We start from the raw sequence: 15,507 nt of genomic DNA on the forward strand, positions 1-15,507 counted from the left end.
CGATTGATCTACACCCCTTGCGCGCGCCCGCTGCTCTCTTCACGGAAAATAAAATAAAACCCTGACTCGAGAGTACGGATATAAGGAGCATCAACCTAGTTGTAGAAACAAGTGGAAAAGTTGTTCATTCACGATGAAGGACCGTACACACGAGCTAAGGGTGGTAAGTGATTATATTTGTAATTCTACCCTACTGTATTCAAGACCCCAGAAGCAAACGGTGGTTATTCGGAGGGGTTGGGCGGAAGGTGCGCCTCACTTATTTCGTGGGAGTTGGAAAGCAGTTGTTTTAGAGTAGAACATATTTTTTAAGTATTTATTGTCATTTCATAACAATGATGTACATTTCTGGGGAACCGTTTTGCTAAGTAGGCTATCAAGGTAAAACTTGTTCCACACGTCCATATGGAAACGCAACGTGTGAGAGGACGGTGAAAACATTGGCACCCGTCAGGTGTCGTAGAATGTTGTCCTTTAGGATAGTTGTTGTACATTATCTTTATATGGGAATTGTTCATAAAAGCGCGAGTGAAACTTTTTTTCCCCCAATGTGATTTCACTTGTAGTCTAGCCAGTGTGCCAAATTATTAATGAATTAGCTTCTAGCTTCAGCCCTATAGAAAACGGTGTATTAACTATTGTTTTATTAACGTGCCTTCTCCGAATGTGTAGTGCTTTACTTTTCCCCTTAATTCCACATAGGCTTGTTGTATATTATCGGATAGGCTATATCCAAGTGTTTATTAACGATCTTGAGTCAATTAACATCTCAGTGAAACCTTACTAACATTCTAAATCACGTTCATCTTCAGATAGAATTCAGACTCCTTGACTTTTTCAACATTTTGTTACTTTACAGCCTTATTCTAAAATGTTTACATACAAAAAAAATCGTCAGCAATCTACACACAATAACCCACAATCATAAAGCGAAAGATTTTTCGAAATCTTAGCAAATTTATTAAAAATAAAAACAGAAATGCCATATTTACATACCTATTCAGACCCTTTGCTATGAGACTCGAAATTGAGCTTGGGTGCATTCTGTTTCCGTTGAACATCATTGAGATGTTTCTACAATTTGATTGGAGTCCACCTGGGTAAATTCAATTGATTGGACATGATTTGGAAAGGCACACAACTGTCTACAAAAGGTACCACAGTTGACAATGCATGTAACAGCTAAACCAAGCCATGAGGTATAAGGAATTGTTCATAGAAGGAATTGTTCTCCGAGATAGGATCGTGTCAAGGCACAGATCTGGGTAAGGGTACCAATAAATGTCTGCAGCATTGAATGTCCCCAAGAACACAGTGCCCTCCATCATTCGTAAATGACAGAGCTCCAGAGTTCATCTGTGTGGATGGGAGAACCTTCCAGAAGGACAACCATATCTGCAGCACTCCACCAATCAGGCCTTTATGATAGAGTGGCCAGATGGAAGCCACTCCTTAGTAAAAGGCACATGACAGCCTGCTTGGAGTTTGCCAAAAGGCACCTAAAGGACTCTCAGACCATGATAAACAAGATTCTCTGGTCTGATGAAACCAAGATTGAACTCTTTGGCCTGAATGCCAAGCGTCACGCCTGGAGGAAACCTGGCACAATCCCTAAGGTGAAGTATGATGTTGGCAGTATCATGCTGTGGGGATGTTTTTAAGCTGTAGGGACTGGGAAATTGGTCAAGATCGCTGCAAAGATGAATGGAGCAAAGTACAGAAAGATCCTTGATGAAAACCTGCTCCAGAGTGCTCAAGACCTCAGACTTCGGGGGGCGAAGATTCACCTTCCACCACGACAACAACCCTAAGCACAAAGCCAAGACAAGGCAGGAGTGGCTTTGGGACAAGTCTCTGAATGTCCTTGAGTGGCCCAGCCAGAGGCCGGACATGAACCTGATCCAACATCTTTGAAAATACTTAAAAATGGCTGTGCAGCAACGTTCCCCATCCAACCTGACAGAGCTTGAGAGAATCTGCAGAGAAGAATGGAAGAAACTCCCCAAATACAAGCGTGCCAAGCTTGTAGCGTCATACCCAAGAAGACTCAAGGCTGTAGTCGCTGCCAAAGGGGCTTCAACAAAGTACTGAGTAAAGGTCTGAATACTTATGTAAATCTTATGTCAATTTTTGTAAAAAAAAAAAAGAGACCCGTTATTGCTTTGTGATTATGGGCTATTGTGTGTAGATTGAGGGGATTTAATCAAATTTTAGAATAAGGCTGTCACGTAACAATGTAGAAAATGTCAAGGGGTCTGAATACTTTCCGAAGGCACTATCACTTTAGCGCTTCCTTTCTATCTCACACACACAGTGGGGGGAAAGGGGGCATTCCTCAGTTCTCAGAGGAGCTGCGTTAGCATCTGTGGATGACAGTCGACACCTGGTTTCTCCCCGAGAGGTACCACACTGACCAATCGCAGTCCGTCTCACATGAGTGATATCCCAAATGTAATCTAGGAATGGTTTCACAGATAGTCAAGATTTTTCTTTTTATAGAGGGGGACAATTTCTTACATACACTACATGGCCAAAATACACCCCTTCAAATTAGTGGATTCAGCTATTTCAGCCACACCCGTTGCTGACGTGTATAAAATCTAGCACACAGCCATGTGATCTCCATTGAAAAACATTGGCAGAAGAATGGCCTGTACTGAAGAGCTCAGTGACTTTCAACGTGGCACTGTCATAGGATGGCACTTTTACAACAAGGCAGTTTGTCAAATTTCTCCCCAGCTAGAGCTGCTCCTGTCATCTGTAAGTGCTGTTATTGTGAAGTGGAAACATCTAGGAGCAACAATGGCTCAGTCACGAAGTGGTAGGCCACACAAGCTCACAGAACGGGACCGCCGAGTTTTGAAGCGCGTAGTGTGTAAAAATCATCTGTCCTCGGTTGCAACACTCACTACTGAGTTCCAAACTACCTCTGGATGCAACTTCAGCACAATAACTGTTCGTCGGGAGCTTCATGAAATGGGTTTCCATGGCCGAGCAGCTGCACACAAGCCTAAGATCACCATGCTCAATGCCAAGCGTCGGCTGGAGTGGTGTAAAGCTCGCTGCCATTGGAGCAGTGAACTTTGGAGCAGTGGAAATGAGTTCTCTGGAGTGATTAATCGCGCTTCACCATCTGGCAGTCCGATGGACAAATCTGGGTTTGGCGGATGCCAGAAGGACTATACCTGCCCGAATGCATATTGCCAACTGTAAAGTTTGGTCGAAAGACGAATAATGGTCTGGGGCTGTTTTTCATGGTTTGGCTAGGCCCCTTAGTTCCAGTGAAGGGAAATCTTAACGCTACAGAATACAATGACATTCTAGTCGATTCTGTTCCAAATTTGTGACAAAAGGTTGGGGAAGGCCCTTTCCTGTTGCAGCATGACAATGCCCCGTGTACAAAGCAAGGTCCATACAGAAATGGTTTGTGAGATTGGTGTGGAAGATCTTGACTGGCCTGCACAGAGGCCTGACCTGAACTCAATCAAACACCTTTGGGATGAATTGGAAGGCCGACAGCGAGCCAGGCCTAATCGCCCAACATCAGTGCACAACTTCACTAATGCTCTTGTGGCTGAATAGAAGCAAGTCCCCCCAGCAATGTTCCAAAATCTAGTGGAAAGCCTTCCCGGAAGAGTGGCTGTTATAGCAGCAAAGGGGGGACCAACTCCATATTAAGGCCCATAATTTTAGAATGAGATTTTCGACGAGCAGTTGTCCACATACTTTTGGTCATGCAGTGTATGACTGCCCAGTCATTGTTAAACCTCTACATTAAGTTCAAATCCATTTCAGGCTCCACAGCTTGCTGCTATTAAAAAAGCCATTTCACACTGGAACGTCATGCTGCGGTGGCTGTTAAACACCACAAGACATAGCATGACTGGAGGGTGATATTTCCTCTCATATTCAGTGCAATAATGAGTTGCAGTCACTGTCCAATGTTCTGTGGTGCTGAATTTCAACAGTTTGGGATTCTGTCACTGTCCATGGTGCTGACATATCAGCTATTAGATTGATTTGTTTACATCAGGCATTTTACATTTTACATTTTTCAGACATCAAAAGTGGTCTAATGGTGAGATCCACTTCCTAAGCCAACTGTTGAGTAGATCCAGCTACACCTAAATCCGTAATTAGTTTCTTCTTCCCAAATTATGCAGTGTCTAACTTCATCTCTACTCAATGTTGCTTCTGAGTTGTTCAGTGTAGGAAGACATGCTGTGACTCTGTGTGTGTGGATTCTGGAGATGACTGCTGCGAATTGAATTAGCTGTTTTTGAGACCATAGGAAGCCAATGGAATTGGTTATAGATGGTTTTGTGTATGCAGATCCTGTAGCCCGCCAATGGGGTTATGCATTATTATCACCTTTGCCATGCCCTGCATGCATCTGACTGGATATGGGGGTCTGAGAGAACTTGGTGCCGGTGTGGAATCATCACACAGGCATTTGATTCAAAAAGTGTACGGCATGGGTGGGTATGTTGTCCAATCGGGCTAGGAATTGCCAGGGACCTCACGATACTTTGATGGCGATACGAGATACACTACCGTTCAAAAGTTTGGGGTCACTTAGAAATGTTCTTGTTTTTGAAAGAAACTACTTTTTTTGGTCCTTTTTAAAATAACATCAAATTGATCAGAAATACAGTGTAGTGTTAATGTTGTAAATTACTATTGTTTAAATTTAATTTTTTAAATGGAATATCTACATGGGCATACAGAGGCCAATTATCAAGTACATTAGTGTCTAGTTTGAGAAACAGACTCCTCACGAGTCCTCAACTGGCAGCTTCATTAAATAGTACCCGCAAAACACCAGTGTCAACGTCAACTGTGAAGAGGCGACTCCGGGATGCTGGCCTTCTAGGTAGTTCCTCTGTCCAGTGTTCTTTTGCCCATCTTAATCTTTTCTTTTTATTGGCCAGTATGAGATATGGCTTTTTATTTGCAACTCTGCCTAGAAGGCCAGCATCCCGGAGTCGCCTCTTCACTGTTGACGTTGAGACTGGTGTTTTGCGGGTACTATTTAATGAAGCTGCCAGTTGAGGACTTGTGAGGCATCTGTTTCTTAAACTAGACACTCTAATGTACTTGTCCTCTTGCTCAGTTGTGTACTGGGACCTCCCACTCCTCTTTCTATTCTGGTTAGGGCCAGTTTGTGCTGTTCTGTGAAGGTAGTACACCTTGTTGTATGAGATCTTCAGTTTCTTGGCAATTTCACACATGGAGTAGCCTTCATTTCTCAGAACAAGAATAGACTGACGAGTTTCAGAAGAAAGTTATTTCTTTCTGGCCATTTTGAGCCTGTAATCTAACCCACAAATGCTGACGCTCCAGATACTCAACTAGTCTTAAGAAGGCCAGTTTTATTGCTTCTTTAATCGGCACAACCGTTTTCAGCTGTGCACAGCTTACATAATTGCAAAAGGTTTTTCTAATGATTAGCCTTTTTAAAATGATAAACTTTAATTAGTGTTGGAGGAAATTATGGTTGAAATTATTAATTATGTATACATTTAAATTAGAACCATCTATTTTAATACTATTATGTTATGGTATGAAATGTATGGGTTCTTGGTTAAGCTGTTACTGAAAATGTAAGTAAAATGAATTAATTGTCTGGACCTTGGGTTTAAGGGAGAGGGATGGCATATCTCTTTAGACAGATTGGAATGTTTGGTTTATGAGGGGAGTAGAAGACAGTCTCCAGACCTGAAGACACTGCGCTATTGTGTGGATCGGAGAGAGTGTGAGAAACTGATGACGTCATTTTCAGTTTATAACCTGTGGAAAAATGTGTATGTAACCAGTACTCTCTTGAATTAAACGCTATTACCTGACTTTTAAGACTGGTCTCGATCTATTTCATGCATAATTAATGAATTTACAACTCATTAATGAAATAGAGAGAGTGCGAATTTGGTTTTGGCTACAAAACATATAGGAATTTAGAATTCCTCTAACAATTAGCTAACACAACGTGCCATTGGAACACAGTGGTTGCTGATAATAGGCCTATGTAGATATTCCATAAAAAAATCCAGCTACAATAGTAATTTACAACATTAACAATGTCTACACTGTATTTCTGATTAATTTGATGTTATTTTAATGGAACATTTTTTGATTTTCTTTCAAAAACAAGGACATTTCTAAGTGACCCCAAACTTTTGAACGGTAGTGTATATTGCGGTGCTCACAATTCTATATGCATTGCAACTCGATGCTGTAATTTAATTGCGATTCGATGTTCCAACCATATTGCTCACAATATGTCTGCTGCAGATGGACGAGAGCCATGAGAAAACAATCAGTCATGGATATGAAATCCCTATCCCAGTCTGTTGTTCCCACATGCTTCAAGAGGACCACCATTGTTTCTGTAAACGACTCAGTTACTTCCGTCATCATGAAGTGCTTTGAGAGACTAGTCAAGGACCATATCATCTCCACCCTACCAGACACCCTAGACCCACTCCAATTTGCTTGCCGCCCAAATAGGTCCACAGATGATGCAATCTCAACCACACTGCACACTGCCCTAACCCATCTGGACAAGAGGAATACCTATGTGAGAATGCTGTTCATCGACTACAGCTCTGCATTTAACACCATAGTGCCCTCCAAGCTCGTCATCAAGCTCGAGACCCTGGGTCTCCACCCCGCCCTGTGCAACTGGATACTGGACTTCCTGACGGGCCGCCCCCAGGTGGTGAGGGTAGGCAACAACATTTCCACCCCGCTGATCCTCAACACTGGGGCCCCACAAGGGTGCGTTCTGAGCCCTCTCCTGTACTCCCTGTTCACCCACGACTGCGTGGCCACGCACGCCTCCAACTCAATCATCAAGTTTGCGGACGACACAACAGTAGTAGGCTTGATTACCAACAACGACGAGACGGCCTACGGGGAGGAGGTGAGGGCCCTCGGAGTGTGGTGTCAGGAAAATAACCTCACACTCAACGTCAACAAAACTAAGGAGATGATTGTGGACTTCAGGAAACAGCAGAGGGAACACCCCCCTATCCACATCGATGGAACAGTAGTGGAGAGGGTAGTAAGTTTTAAGTTCCTCGGCGTACACATCACAGACAAACTGAATTGGTCCACCCACACAGACAGCATCGTGAAGAAGGCGCAGCAGCGCCTCTTCAACCTCAGGAGGCTGAAGAAATTTGGCTTGTCACCAAAAGCACTCACAAACTTCTACAGATGCACAATCGAGAGCATCCTGTCAAGCTGTATCACCGCCTGGTACGGCAACTGCTTCGCCCACAACCGTAAGGCTCTCCAGAGGGTAGTGAGGTCTGCACAACGCATCACCGGGGGCAAACTACCTGCCCTCCAGGACACCTACACCACCCGATGTCACAGGAAGGCCATAAAGATCATCAAGGACAACAACCACCCGAGCTACTGCCTTTTCAACCCGCTATCATCCAGAAGGCGAGGTCAGTACAGGTGCATCAAAGCTGGGACCGAGAGACTGAAAAACAGCTTCTATCTCAAGGCCATCAGACTGTTAAACAGCCACCACTAACATTGAGTGGCTGCTGCCAACACACTGACTCAACTCCAGCCACTTTAATAATGGGAATTGATGGGAAATGATGTAAAATACATCACTAGCCACTTTAAACAATGCTACCTAATATAATGTTTACATACCCTACATTATTCATCTCATATGTATATGTATATACTGTACTCTATATCATCTACTGCATCTTTATGTAATACATGTATCACTAGCCACTAACTATGCCACTTTGTTTACATACTCATCTCATATGTATATACTGCACTCAATACCATCTACTGTATCTTGCCTATGCCGTTCTGTACCATCACTCATTCATATATCTTTATGTACATATTATTTATCCCCTTACACTTGTGTCTATAAGGTAGTAGTTTTGGAATTGTTAGCTAGATTACTTGTTGGTTATTACTGCATTGTCGGAACTAGAAGCACAAGCATTTCACTACACTCGCATTAACATCTGCTAACCATGTGTATGTGACAAATAAGATATGATTTGAAATGCTGAAAACAAATTGGCTCTCTATTGAAATAGGAGATGGGGCACCCGAGTGTCGTTGCGGTCTAAGGCACTGCATCTCGGTGCTAGAGGTGTCACTACAGACCCTGGTTCGATTCCAGGCTGTATCACAACTGGCCATGATTGGGAGTCTCATAGTGCGGCGCACAATTGGTCCAGCATTGCCCGGGTTAGGGTTTGGCCGGAGTAGGCCGTCACTGTAAACTGAATTGCCTGGTTAAAGAAAATAAAACAAGCAATGAAGGAAAAATACTGATGTTTTGGTGCAGGTACAGACAACTAGCGTAAAAAGAATATCGCGATGTTGTCAAAACAATACGATGTATTGTCAAAATTAATATCCCGATATGTATTCGATTGTATTTTTTTACATTTTCCCCGATCACTATTGTCCGATGGTTAGAGTGCTATACCAATGCTGTTCTTAGTTGTTTGAGATCTTGGTGTATTCTCAGAGATGCATCATGTCTGTTAGTGTATGCCAGTGTTGAATTGTGTATTCACTGGTGCCCATTATGAAAACCTCTAGATACTGTACTTCTCAAGGGCCTCTCGTAGATTGTAAAACAGCATAAAGCAATGGGATTGTCCAAACTGCCCATGGCCAGTTCTTGGTTAGTATATAATGCTTACATGTTGTCTACATAATATCTTTAATATCTCAGCTATGACACTTCTTTAATGTTATTGATGGTTCCTTTTGACCACTTGAAATATTATGTAACACTTGCCAGTGACAGCATTGACTGCTTTCTCTGAGTGTGATGATGAGTGTGCAGATGGAGCTGGAGTTAGAGTGAGTCGGCAGAACGGCGGTCGTGACAAGGCATGTCCTCCCTAACCATAGAGCGGAGAAGGGGGGGGGGGGTGTGGAGTGGTCACCCCTCTTTCTATCGCCCTCCCTTTCTCTTTCGTGTGTGAGAGGAGGGTGTGTGTGTGGGTGAGAGGACGGTGTTTGCATGTGTGTGGGTTTTTTGTGTCGTGGAACGTGTAGGCTAATGGAGATAATGTGGTGTCACTGTGAGCTGATGGCTGTAATGACTATGGTGTAGCAGCATAGAGCCAGGAACCCTTGTCTCCCTTCCTGTGCCCTCCCACAGCCTATGTGTAGGAGCAGGATGAGTGTGTGACGGTGAAAACGCTCCCCCACTACTTCCATGGGGACTATTAGGTTCATCATCAACCTCCACCTCTCTTGATGTCAACCATCAATTGTCCTTTTTTTACATTTATTGTGAGACAAACAATCAAATCTGTGCTTACAAGTAGTCATACCTTGATTACATTTTGAAGATTTTATTATAATGAGTAAAGTCTAAATCCAATATGCTTCTAGATAAGCAGAGTTTACAATGGCATCAATAGCCTGTTTCTGCTAATTGCATTTTGCTCCCAAGTATATTTTCATCCTATTTGCTGGATATCTTTGGAATGATATAATTTGATCTGTCTTCATCTGGTTTCCTGCTTGTTCACTAGCCTTGATGTCTTGGTGTTATTACAGGCGTCTCGAATTCTGGCATGCCAGGCTAGCTTTAAGGCGATATTCATGGAGGCTAATTTCCTTCTGTGGCTGGCTAATGCTTCTCAATAGAGGCCAAAGGTCAGTGGGAATTGGGTGATCAGTGAAAGAAAATGGGTATGGGTAGAAAAATGTATTGCCTGATTCAAGCTGTTGAGGTAGCAAAGGCTCTAGGTGTTGATAAATTAGCATTTCCCACCCATGTATACCAACATCGTCATTGAGCCTTGAGTTTTTCCACATTTTGTTACATTACTGCCTTATTCTAAAATGAATTACACCCCCCCCCCCCCCCGTATCAATCTACACACAATACCCCATATTGAAAAAGCAAAAACTGTTTTTTAGAAATTGTTGCGAATGTATTAAAAATAAAAAACATATCACATTTGCATAAGTATTCAGACCCTTTTCTCAGTACTTTTTTGAAGCATCTTTGACAGCGATTACAGCCTCGGGTCTTCTTGGGTATAACACCACAAGTTTCGCACACCTGTATTGGGGGAGTTTCTCCCATTATTCTCTGCAGATCCTCTCAAGCTCTGTCAGGTTGAATGGGGAGCGTCGAGGCACAGCTATTTTCAGGTCTCTCCAGAGATGTTCGATTGGGTTCAAGGCTCTGGCTGGGCCACTCAAGGACATAAAGACACTTGTCCCCAAAGCCTGGCTTTGGCTTGGTTTTTGCTCTGACATGCACTGTCAACTGTGGTACATTTTATATAGACAGTTGTGTGTCTTTCCAAATAATGTCCAATCAATTGAATTTACCACAGGTGGACTCAAATCAAGTTGTTAACATCTCAATGATGATCAATGGAAACAGGATGCACCTGAACTCAATTTTGAGTCACATAGCAAAGGGTCTGAATACCTAAATAAGGTATTTCTGTTTTTTTTATTTGTAATGTATTTGCAAAAATGTCCAATAACCCGTTTTGCCTTAGTCGTTACGGTGGTTGTCCCACCTAGCTATCTTAAAGATGCAATATGCAGAAATTGCTCAGCTGAAAAATGATAGTAGTTAGCCTAATTTCATTTTGTGACCAAACAAGCAAGTATAGTGTAGAGAATCATTGTAGCATCTAATCTGCTCTGAAATACATTTTCCATAACCAAAAATATTGTATTTTCAGTTGTTTTGAAGCTGGTGTACAAAACCGAAAGTAAAAGATGAAAAAATGAATTTAAGCACGGGCAGCATAGAAATGGCGCACATAGAACAGATCTACCACTTCTTAGACTTGCTTTCAATTAGAATGACCGATCATTAACTCACATATCTATTTGAATTGTGTCAGGTCGCCCAAAAAGTTACATATTGCATCTTTAAGATGAATGCACTAACTGTAAGTCGCTCTAGATAAGATTAATTAAATGCATGAGATGTGACAGAGACAGCATAAAGAGGAGGTGAACCCTGACCCTGTGTCCACGTCCTGAACCTCCCCAAGGACCCCCTCTGGTAGAGGAATTAAACATACATGCTTTTAAGGACTCATTGCATCCACCCCCAGCTGCCAAGGTCTATGTGATGAGGATAGCACTTCCTACACGAATCCCCCAGAGAGAGCCATCCTTCCCTGATTTCGCCTTCTTTTTGGGGATCAATCGGATCCTTTGTCATCACAGGCGTCTTTTTCTCTGGCTGCGAATAATTATTTTACTTTGTTGTTGACGTTAGATAAACTAGTAGAGTTGCACTAGGCATGACAAATGTGGAAGTTGCCAGTTCATTTTTTAAATCTGGTTTTCAGGCTCTAGGCAGATGTTCTTTGATGCTTTTTAGATGCATTTTCTACATCCACATTTTGAAAATGTATTCATTTCTGTTAATATTGCCTTGTCTATGCACCTTTAGGGGAAGGAGACTGAGGAAGAAGATGATGTGGCAGTCAACATGGAAAAAGATCGATTTATGGATGAGTTCTTTGTACAGGTAAGCCCCAGGTGTGTGTGTGAGCGGCGAGTGCTCTGTCTATGTACACCACTGAGATGTACACAGGCACTGCACAGGACAGCTAAATCAGAAATTCTGAGGTCCATTAAATTATACAAAACATTGTTCATCAAGTGCCTTTCATATTTCTGCTGAATACTTGTAATTTAGCTAAGAGGTCCAATTAGCATCATCTAAAGTTGCAAAGAAGAACCCTGTATTCAAGGTTAAATAATAATGTGTTGAAGCAACGTTTGGCTTGCCTTCTTCTCCCACCATTTGCATCTTACTCTTTTACACTGGTTTAATCTTAACGTACACAGCAGCCGACTGTGGGCCATATCGTTTTTTTTGGTGCAACATATATGTCTCAGTGCTGGCACAGGAACTTATGTCATATGGTCCAGATTTGGTACAAATGTGGGATATGAGCACTAGGGGAGAGTTGGCACTTTGACTATGGGCAGGTCTAGCATTTTTACACTGAACATATGGTTAGGTATGGCAACCAGACCTGGCCTACTTGTGGACCCTAATTTCAAGTGGTAACTGGGCCAAATGTTCAGTGGTTCTTGTAGATTTGGGGCAGAAAACAAAACCCACCAGCAGCATTTACACAAATATAGGCTAACTCCTTTAGCATTAGCATTGGTTTCCGTGGACAGGAAAAGGCATGGAAGGTTCTGCCTAGGGCAGCACAATTAATCAAATTCATAACGAAATCACAATATTTACATGTTCAATATCCATATTGCACGAGATCCATATCGCATGCAATATTTTGAAATGCATCTCAGCTGCATGTAACGTCCGTTTCTATAGTTTACTCCGTTTTCTTTCTCTTGCGGCTGCTTCCCACAAACACCAAGCCCCGCCCCCTGTCACTCAAGCAGCACAGTTCCTCCTCTGTTAGATTCAATATCATACTGGATACCGTTCTGTTGGGTGATATGGAGTCAACCTATTGTTCCAAACAAGAACGGTGCTGTTTTCTTCTTTGCGTCTTAATATACACTGTAAGTCATTATATTTCTATGATTCCAACACTTTACTCAAGTGTTTTGATCTATATCGTGTGTCAAACCGCAATATTTGGTAAAGAAATCACTATTATATATTTTATTTTGCCCATATCGTGCAGCCCTAGTTCAGCCTCACCTGTAAGTGGTGCTGACTCTGAGTTGAGGATTTAATCTGTAATTCAGCTGGAGTTGATCCTGTTTCTAACATTAGCTACTTCCATAACTGAACAGGCCCTTGTTATGCGTGAAGCAGCGGGGTTGCCATGTTTGTGCTCAGCATTTGAGCTCTGAAGTCGATACATCTCACTGTAGGTAGGCAATGTCTTGGGCTCCCAATTACAGATGTTCAAGCTCCTGCGTCATTACTTCAGACACATCTTGCGCGAGCAGTCCTCTTCCAAAGTAAGGGATCAGTCAGCAAAGAGCCCATGCCGTATCGAGATACACATCAAGCCATCAAACATAGGCCTCTATGGGGGTGGGGCTTGGTGCTATCTGAGGACCAGAGAAATTAGCTATCTGTGTTTGATATTAGTATGGTACATACAGCACTGTTCTGAACCTGCTGATTTCATTATTTTAGCATCCGATTCCTTACCCTCTGACTGGCTTAATCAAACCTCCCCCTCACCTCTCCCATGATGCACCTCTTCCTATATTCCCAAGACAATGTGTTCTTAAATCAAGTTACCTGATCAAATAAAAGTGGATAAATCAATACATAAATTTAATTTAGCTCTAAGTACAACTTATTCCATGGGAATGTGTTGGTATAATAGCTTAAATCCCCTCTGCTCTCCTCTCTCTCATTGAAGTCTTCCTGGCATTGCTTCCTCTACTTTAACAGGCATTTTCCCATCAGGCTGCCCACATGCAGTGTCTGAGCTCTCTAACAGCACACTTAAATACTACACCATGCTGAGCTGTAGAGGAGCACCATACTCAGCTGAGAATCTCCCTAGCTACCAGGCACTGTGCAGCGTCCGTAGTGGTGGAATATACACATTGACGTAACCAATGTCTCTCTCCTCCACCAGTGATATTTAGACCAGCTCCCTATAGACACACACTGCACGCCGATGACATCACTGAGGCCTATAACTAAGTGTGGTGTGCTGTGATAGGGCTGATAGATATATATTTTTTTTATTTCACCTTTTTCTAATTAGGCAAGCCATTTCAGAACAAATTCTTATTTGCAATGACAGCCAAACCCGGACGACGCTGGGCCAATTGTGCGCCGCCCTATGAGACTCCCAATCACGGCGGGATGTAATACAGCCTGGTTTTGAACCACTTGCACTGAGATGCATTGCCTTAGACCGCTGCGCCACTCAGGAGCCAAATGAATGGAATGGGCCCAATACTGTTTGATATATTTATGACAGTTATATTGAGGGCATATCTACAGAGACTGCATGGGCTACATCAAGTAAAAAGCTCTGTTAGCTTGCCTGTTTTGATTAGGCAATTGGCCTCTAATGTGCTAACAGATTTTGTCTCCCCAAATCTGAGTGATATAACACATTTGTCCAAACAGAAATCATATTAAGTATAGATGTTATGCTTTTTTAAAAATGGGCTTCTTTCTGGGTCCTACATCATTACCTGGTCTGCTTGTGGATGGCCTCCTCGAGTGGGCTTGTTGTATAATGTCTCCTTCTCTGTTGTACCAGGTGGAGGAGATCCGAGGCTTCATCGAGGAGCTCTCAGAGAAGGTGGAGGAGGTGAAGAGACAACACAGCGCCATCTTGGCTGCCCCCAATCCTGACGAAAGTAAGTCACTCTTCTCCTCTACTCTTCCTCCCTGGATGAAAGGATGCAAGATGGAACAAGGGAGAGGGAAAAGGTAGGTGGTAACCTCCACAGATCATGAAATTAGATTTTTGCGAAATGGTAGGAGGCTATTTGCCTCCTACAGACACACACACGGTCATAGCATACTACCTCTGAACCTCTCTTTCATTACAGCCTAGTTATACATCAAGAGTTATTATCCATCGATAATAAACATTACTGTGCAGCCGTATTCATTGATCTGGCCAAGGCTTTCGACTCTGTCAATCACCACATCCTCATCGGCAGACTCAACAGCCTTGGTTTCTCAAATGATTGCCTCGCCTGGTTCACCAACTACTTCTCTGATAGAGTTCAGTGTGTCAAATCGGAGGGTCTGTTGTCCGGACCTCTGGCAGTCTCTATGGGGGTGCCACAGGGTTCAATTCTTGGACCGACTCTCTTCTCTGTATACATCAATGAGGTCGCTCTTGCTGCTGGTGAGTCTCTGATCCACCTCTACGCAGACGACACCATTCTGTATACTTCCGGCCCTTCTTTGGACACTGTGTTAACAACCCTCCAGGCAAGCTTCAATGCCATACAACTCTCCTTCCGTGGCCTCCAATTGCTCTTAAATACAAGTAAAACTAAATGCATGCTCTTCAACCGATCGCTACCTGCACCTACCCGCCTGTCCAACATCACTACTCTGGACGGCTCTGACTTAGAATACGTGGACAACTACAAATACTTAGGTGTCTGGTTAGACTGTAAACTCTCCTTCCAGACCCATATCAAACATCTCCAATCCAAAGTTAAATCTAGAATTGGCTTCCTATTTCGCAACAAAGCATCCTTCACTCATGCTGCCAAACATACCCTTGTAAGACTGACCATCCTACCAATCCTCGACTTTGGCGATGTCATTTACAAAATAGCCTCCAATACCCTACTCAACAAATTGGATGCAGTCTATCACAGTGCAATCCGTTTTGTCACCAAAGCCCCATATACTACCCACCATTGCGACCTGTACGCTCTCGTTGGCTGGTCCTCGCTTCATACTCGTCGCCAAACCCACTGGCTCCATGTCATCTACAAGACCCTGCTAGGTAAAGTCCCCCCTTATCTCAGCTCGCTGGTCACCATAGCATCTCCCACCTGTAGCACACGCTCCAG

At 43.0% G+C, this 15,507-nt stretch overlaps 1 protein-coding gene across 4 annotated transcripts in view; it reads left to right on the forward strand.

Annotated features, from left to right (window-relative positions):
• The window catches only part of LOC110537539 (syntaxin-1A), a 37,278-nt gene continuing 21,771 nt past the window's right edge, over window positions 1-15,507 (forward strand). Inside the window, exons 1-3 of one of the 4 annotated variants that reach the window (XM_021623652.2) lie at window positions 1-163; window positions 11,450-11,527; window positions 14,226-14,325. In XM_021623652.2, the coding sequence (XP_021479327.1) occupies window positions 134-163; window positions 11,450-11,527; window positions 14,226-14,325 (208 nt within the window). In that variant the 5' untranslated portion in view covers window positions 1-133. Of the gene's footprint in view, window positions 164-11,449; window positions 11,528-14,225; window positions 14,399-15,507 lie in introns of those variants that run through there. The other 3 variants (XM_036937499.1, XM_021623654.2, XM_036937500.1) reach the window with 3 other exon arrangements.

This window comes from Oncorhynchus mykiss, chromosome 12 (assembly GCF_013265735.2).
Source record: "Oncorhynchus mykiss isolate Arlee chromosome 12, USDA_OmykA_1.1, whole genome shotgun sequence".
NCBI lineage: Eukaryota > Metazoa > Chordata > Actinopteri > Salmoniformes > Salmonidae > Oncorhynchus > Oncorhynchus mykiss.